Source organism: Arachis stenosperma, chromosome 3 (genome assembly GCF_014773155.1).
Source record: "Arachis stenosperma cultivar V10309 chromosome 3, arast.V10309.gnm1.PFL2, whole genome shotgun sequence".
Lineage (NCBI taxonomy): Eukaryota > Viridiplantae > Streptophyta > Magnoliopsida > Fabales > Fabaceae > Arachis > Arachis stenosperma.
The window spans coordinates 104,128,628-104,136,363 of record NC_080379.1 but is presented as its reverse complement, the minus strand read 5'-3'; the positions used below and the strand labels follow the sequence as shown (position 1 = coordinate 104,136,363).

At 35.5% G+C, this 7,736-nt stretch overlaps 1 protein-coding gene across 1 annotated transcript; it reads left to right on the top strand.

Annotated features, from left to right (window-relative positions):
• Nucleotides 1–2,509: 2,509 nt before the first annotated feature.
• On the top strand, nucleotides 2,510–4,535 carry LOC130965298 (DCD domain-containing protein NRP-B-like). Its single transcript, XM_057890047.1, has 3 exons — nucleotides 2,510–3,409; nucleotides 3,518–3,618; nucleotides 3,710–4,535. The coding sequence occupies exons 1-3, from the start codon at nucleotides 2,701–2,703 to the stop codon at nucleotides 3,974–3,976; spliced, it is 1,077 nt and encodes a 358-aa protein (XP_057746030.1). The 5' UTR covers nucleotides 2,510–2,700; the 3' UTR covers nucleotides 3,977–4,535.
• The last annotated feature ends 3,201 nt before the right edge of the window (nucleotides 4,536–7,736 follow it).

Sequence of the window (7,736 nt, the reverse complement as noted above, 5' to 3'; positions counted from 1 at the left end):
AGACTCAATGAATTGAAGAACTGAACATAATATAATGTAGCCATTCTTATCTTTAATTTGTCGATCCAACCACAATTTTAATTTTCTCTTAGTCCTCACTCTGTTCTACCCTGAGAAAATGAGAAGCATTATTTCAAAACTTGTTCTTATTATTTTTGTAACTGTAACACTTGATCATCATGTTGTGGAATGCCGCACTCTTAACACTCTGAACAAGTACAACATCTCAGGTTCAAAAAATTCTTTGTTCACAAAATCATCACAAAATCAGTTCATATTTCATCACAGTTTCATGACTTTCATCACAGTTCACAGAGTTCACAGTTTCATGACTTTCATCACAGTCTAGCAGTTCACAGTGTCACAAAATCAAAGATCACAAAACCATGTCACAAAATCAGAGTTTACAAGATCAGACTTCACAAAATCATGTCACAGAATCAGAGTTAACAAAATCAGATTTCACAAAATCACGTCACAAAATCAAAATTCAGTTCACAAAATGAGTTCAGAAAATCAAAGTTCACAGTTTCAGAATTCAGAGTTCATCATGTCACAAAATCAAAGAGCTACTCAATGAACAGAGTTCACAATATCAGATTTCATCACAGCATCAGAGACTCAGAGTTCATCACAGTATTCACACTTCATAGTATTCAGATTTCAGAGTTCATCACAGTTTTCAGAGTTCAACAAAGTATCACAGTATCACAGTATTCAGAGTTCATCACAGCTACTCAATGAACAATAATAAGTTCATAACTAAAATTTCAATTACCTGGAACTCGAAGGCTTTCTCTCAGAGCTCGAAAGGAACCTTCAGGCTTCAACGCGGAGTCGAGTGGTGACGGAGAGTGGGAGAGTGGGAGACAGACAGCGACGCCGACTCGAGTGGTGACGGAGCTCACTTCGCGGCGGAGCTCACTACGCGACGGAGCTCACTGCCGTGTGGCCGTGTGCACCGGTGAGATCATGATGGGTGATGGCGTTCTCTTCTTCTCTCTGAAGTCTGAACCTTGATGAACGATGAGAATGGTGATTGGTGAAGCTGAACTGTGAAATGGGAAGGGCGAAGGCATTACCGCATTAGGGATTCAGATTTGAGATCTCACTTTCAGAAAATCAGAAGAGAGAAAGAGAACAGAGAAGAAGAAGACTACCCTCACTCCCTCAGCGTTGCCGTTCATCACATTGTTTTAGCCATTTAAGGTTAAACTTTTCCAGAGCTCCAAACGGCAGCTTTTTGCTGCTGTGCTCAAAAACCGGCCGGATAACGGTTCGGTTCGACCGACCGGTTACCGGCCGGTTCACCGATTTAATTCCGGTTCTGAAATTTTACGGTTTTTCTTATTGTCCGAACCGTTTTGGCTTCCAGTTCACAGTTCGACCGGTTCGACCGGCCGGTTCGAACCAGTTTTCAGAACATTGCTAGACCATACATACTTATCGATAGTATACCCATTGGATGGCGGCTCTTTCGTGCACTTATTGCTAACAAAATTAAAATAAATAACAAAATTGATTTTTTTAAGTAAAACGTTTTATGAATTTTTTAAAAAAATTTAAAAATATTATTGAGTTTATTTTATTTTAATTTTATTTTAAAATTTTGTTATTTATATTAAATATGTTCTTAACAAATTAAAAAAAAAGGTACGCTTTACTCAAAAAAATGTGTGGCATAAGGGGAAATGGCCTCGTGGCGTTAATATGGGTGCATTGAACATGTAATAAGTAGGACGTGGCCGTAGGAGACGGACCACATCCAAGTATCCAACCCTATATTGCTTCTTACTTATTCAATTCAACACTGTCACACTCGCACTCACACGCTCCACAGTGTTGCCTTCGCTTACGCGTCCAACTCAAATCCTTCCTTATCTTAGCACCTAAGGAAAGGAGCAATCACAGGAGATTATAAGTTATAAATAAACCACAACATGATCTTCAATAAATAGTATTGACCTTGTTTTTAACATCGCCTATGTAACGTTGTTGAATGTTGTATTTTAATTGGTTTGATTTCATACTTTCTTATATGCGAAGTAGTAGTTGTAAAATTAAAAAAGAAAAAAAAAAAGAAAAAAAAGTATTCAAAATTGTTGGTGTGAACTCAAGCTAAGGGTAGAGTAACAACTCAATCTGGAAGGTGTGCCACCTTCTAGAATGTTGTACACGATGAAAACCCCAACTGCCCCCTTTCCATTCTCTCTCTGCCACCTCATCACCTCTACGCGTTTTATCATCATCATCACTCACTAATCACTTTCCCAACTAATTAAATTACTACTAATAAATATAAGGAAAAATAGAAACTGACAAAAGCAAAGACAAATCTCATTTCAACAATTGAGAATTAAACACGCAACCCCCTCGTTGTCCCTTGGCCTTAATAACTTTCCACGAAGTTTCATTTCATTTCCTTTTCCTTATCTCGTGGTTAAAAGAAAAAAAAAAAAACACACACACACACACTTGGCCGCGTTATATACTTAACAAGTGTCTTTCCTATATCTCTTATTCCAATCCATTACTGTCCTGCAGATCTCTCTGCACACCTACTTCTTTTTTTTTCTTTCCCTTTCTCTTTCTCTCTCCTCTGCATAGCAGCCAAAATTTATTTATCTATATATTCATTCCTAACATATACTCAAAACTACACTCAGATTTGAAGGAATCTGCGTTGTTGGACTTGTGAAGATGGAGAACAATCAAGAGTCGTCATTTTGGCAATTCAGTGACCAACTTCGTGTGCAGGCTTCAAATCTGGCGAACCTGTCTCTCAACGATTCCATTTGGAGCAACAATTACAGTTCAAAGAGGCCTGATGAAAGGAGGAACTTCGACATCAAAGTTGGCGGTGAAATCAACTCATCACCATCACCTTCACCATCACCGCTTCTCAACAAGTCAAAAGCACCTCTCTCTGATTTCAACGATGGCTGGAAGCAGATCAACAACAACACCATCAATGGATCTCTCTTCACCATGCCTTACAACAACACCACCACCACCACCAACCTTGACCTTGTCGGTGGTGTTGGCATGGGCATGGTCAACGGTGGCTTCAACAAAGGGATTTATTCCAAGCCTTCCTATGGAAACTTCAACAGCAGTATCAACCACAACAACAACATGAATATTAATCTCAAAGGACTGAAGGGTAATAAGGGAGAAGATGAGGTGGTATTTCACCCACCGAAAAGTTCCAAGAAGAACAACAACAATAATAATAATAAGAACAAGCAAGGAGGGGATAATGATAACAAGGAGGCGAAGGCCGGTGCCGACAAGAGGTTCAAGACGCTGCCGCCATCGGAGGCTCTACCAAGGAATGAAACCGTTGGGGGATACATCTTCGTTTGCAACAATGATACCATGGCAGAGAATCTCAAAAGACAGCTATTTGGTATGTCTATTTTTAATGTTTTATTTTGCTTAACAGTAATTGTGACTAGTAGTTTATACCAAGGTGTGTTTGAATTGTATGGTAAATGTGGTTGTGTGTATTTGTTAGGTCTGCCTCCACGGTACAGGGATTCAGTGCGGGCAATCACTCCAGGGCTGCCCCTTTTCCTTTACAACTATTCCACCCACCAACTGCACGGCATCTTCGAGGTATGTTCCATTTATTTTCTTGATAACTTTTGATTTTGGGTTTTGGAGAATAATAATAATGAATGATGGAAGTTAATTGGGGTGGTTACAGGCTGCTAGTTTTGGAGGGTCAAACATAGATGCAAGTGCTTGGGAGGACAAGAAGTGCCCCGGTGAATCCCGTTTCCCTGCTCAGGTTCGGGTCATAACAAGGAAAACATGTGAACCACTCGAGGAGGATTCCTTTAGGCCTATCCTTCACCACTACGATGGCCCTAAATTCCGTCTTGAACTCAGTGTTCCCGAGGCACTCTCTCTGCTCGATATCTTTGCAGAACAACACACTTTCAACGACGCTTTCAAGGCTTTAACTGACTAAGGAATAAGGATGGACAATACCAAATCACACACACCAACACAACAAGACAATACATCATCAACAATACTCAATACATATTTAGTTCTGGATGTTATGGACTGACAAAAGTCCAAACATAAAAGCAAGATCTTAGATCCTATAAAAATAAATAGTAGACGACACCTGGATATTCCCTCCTATGTATGTATGTTTTCTTCTACTGCTTTTGTATAGAGCCTGCTATGCATGATTGTCCAATTTTTCTCCGTTTTAATTTCATGGTGTATACTGCTATCAACAAATTAAGAGAATATATATATATATATATATATATATATATAAGGTTGAAACCTACATGATGAGGGTGAGTGAAACCTTACATGATGAGGGTGAGTGATTGCCCATCATGTTTCAGCTTCGTATAGTTAGAATGTGTGTCTGATCAGTGGAAGACTGGGGATAACTGGAACTAGAAATTCCGTTGTTCCTCCTTTGGTTTTTCCTTCCACTACAGTCTACAGTAGTTCATGTATCTATGCCTTCAAAGTTATTAGTTCATGTATCTATACCTTCAAAGTTATTCAACTTCCGAGATGAGTTTCGCATCTCTAGTAAAACATAAAGTTGAAATATTCAGGATGAAACATGAGTTTGGCTTTTGAAGCTCGGATTTCATTCTACTGCAATTTTATCTAATTTTTGTTACAAGGAAACAAACAATCTGCAACTGCAACGGATTGCTGCACTTTCTCTACAGATTACCCCCAATTCTTTTCCACAATAGACTCTATGGGGGTAGGCTTTGTTTTCAGAAAAATTGGGAATGAAATTTAGTATTGTTTTTGGTAGTTATTGGCTGGAATTAAAGGTTTAATTTTGGGATATAAAATTTCAGTGTTTTAGTATTTTTAGAAAATAAAAATTTATGAGATTAAAATTTTTTAATGAAAATTAAAATTTTAATAATATTTTTTTAAAAAATATTATTATTTAATTTTTTGAATTCTAATTTACGTTATTTTTATGTTTATTTGAAATTAAATATACTATCAAAATATACTTTAATATATTTTATATCAAATATAATATAAATATTTAATTTAATTTTTATTTTTAAATTTTTCAGTCTCAATGTTTTTCAAACACAACTTAATAGTTTAGGTAGGAAGATATTTATTTATTGGATTTTTTAAAGGATATTTGTTAAAATTATGTAGTAGATAATTATTTTTTTTCTTATTGGAATACTAACTTTTTTTTTAATCTAAGAGTATTAGTTTTTAATATTTTTAAACATAAATGTATAAATTTTGTACAAAATATTTTTTAACATATTTAATATTTTTCTTTTCGTTGTAGACTCTACCGACACTTTGTAATTACCGTCAATTAGGCACTATCAAATGATTTGGTTTTTATTATCTTGAACCGACTATTATGACTCCATTCATACACTTCGTACACGATCTTTTTTTTTTTTTTGGTAACTTGTACACGATCTTTTAATTAGTGGTTTTTCTTCTGAACAAAAGGAGGATATCCGTCTGTCCCAAAAAGTTGTTAGGGAGAAGGGGAATTACTTGATTTATATAATTTAATTTAAACAATTATTTTGATTTAAATTGTGAAGCTGAATTTGGGTTTCAATGAGCCTTGGAGATGAGTGAGTGCGATGTATGAAGTGAATTAGGTGATCTATGAAATTAATAGTGAGAGATTACACCTTGTTCTTTAAAGTGAAATTCAAACTTTAGAGGATCTAAATCCTTACAAAACAAGATAGAATCATCCACAAAAAATAGGTGGCTAATTGAGGGACATTTACTATTCAATTTAAGTCCACTAATCTCATTATCCTGTTCTCCTCTGTGGAGCATATGAGAAACTCCTTCTGCACAAATCAGAAAAAGATAAGGGGAAGGGTTCCCTTGTCAAAGTCCCCTTGTATGCCTAAAAAAAAGCCATGAGATTGACTATTCATAGTAATAGAATAGGATACAACAGTAACATACTTCTTCAGCCATCTAATCCATCTATCATACAAGCCTATTTGTTTCATCATTCTCCACAAAAACTCTACTTCACTCTATTATACGCCTTACTCATGTTGAGTTTTAAGGCTATATCCCACTCTCCAAACCTGTTATTCTTCAAAAAATGCATATACTCGTGAGAAATTAACACATTGTCACTAATCAATCGTCCTCTAATGAAAGCACTTTGATTATCACTTATCACTTTATCCATAATAAATTGCATACAGTGAATCAGTATCTTAGAAATTATTTTATAGAAAACAAAACTTAGACTTATTGGTCTAATTTGAGACATAGTAGAGGCACTATTTACGTTAGGGATCAAACAAAGATGAGTATGGTTGAAGGACTTTAACATTCTTCCTCCATTGAAAAAGCTTGCAGCTGCCCAAATGGTACCATCCTTAACTATCCTCCAGAAATGCTGAAAAATTTTAGCAATAAAACTGTCACCCCCTAGTGTAGAAAAGAGATTGATAGAATAAACTGCTCTTTTAACTTCTAATTCACTAACTGGTCTCACCAGAATCTGGTTTGTACTCTACGTTATTTTTTGAGGAATTGCTTCAATTTTCGCTGTCGGATCTCTAGAATTAGAAGACGTGAATAGGCTCTGAAAATACTATTGTGCAATATTTGCTATTCCTTTCGCATCTGACCTCACCTTTCCTTGACTATTCTCTATCTTCTGCAGCTTGTTCTGTCTATTTTTGGCTGGGTTCTTGAGTGAAAATATATTAAATTCGTATTCCTCCCCATTTTGGCCATTGTGATCGTGACTTCTCTCTCCAATATCTCTCCTCACCTAAATATGCCTCCTCCAATTCCTCTTCTAATGTTCAAATTAAGATCCCATCTGCCTCATTATTTTTATTCTTCTCTTCTTCGATTTTACCTCAAAGGTCTTGCATTCTGATTCTTGTATTACTGGCTCTCTGTTTTTGACATTCCACTATTCGGTGTCTATATTTTTTAAGTTTTGAGTGAAGCACAAACATAGAGGATCCTACTATTCTTTTCTTTCAGGTTTTTTTTCTACTATCTTTACAACATCTCCAATATCACACCATCTCTCTTGCTACCTAAATCTCCTTTTAGTCCTTGTAAGAACCAAAAATTTAATAAACTATTTAATTAAAATAGAATAAAAAATAATTAAATTGTTTGGAATAGGTTAAAAATGATAAGAAATGTTAAATTAGAAAATTTAAAGAAGAAAAAAAATTTACCGTAAAAATCTTATTTTTATTGCGAAAAGGCACATACCGGCTTAAATTGTCCGGCACTGTGAGTGAGAAAAATTAAATTATGAGTAAATAAATTTAGAAAATTGAATTTCATATTTTGGGAAGATAAAAATATTTAGGATAGAAAATCGGGCACTTATTTTAAAGGTTTTGACCTGAAGTTGAGCCAAACGAACAAAAAACCTACCAAGACAAAGTTGAGCCCAAATCCACCATATATATACCCAAATAAGAGGCATTTAGCCTCCTTATTTAGGAAAGAGAGTGAGAGACGCTGAGATTGGAAGAGAGGAAGAAAAACCTTATGATTACTATTCATCATCTTCTTCCTTGGATCATAACTTTTGATCTAAAATTCTGATCGCCACACCGTTTGCGACCATAAGTTCATCTCACTGAGTTCTTTAAGTCTATCTAAACAAAGTGGTAAGAAACTTAAATTTCTTGCTCCAGCTTTTTGTCCTATGTCAAATTTGAAATTAGCTTTTGGGTATTGAA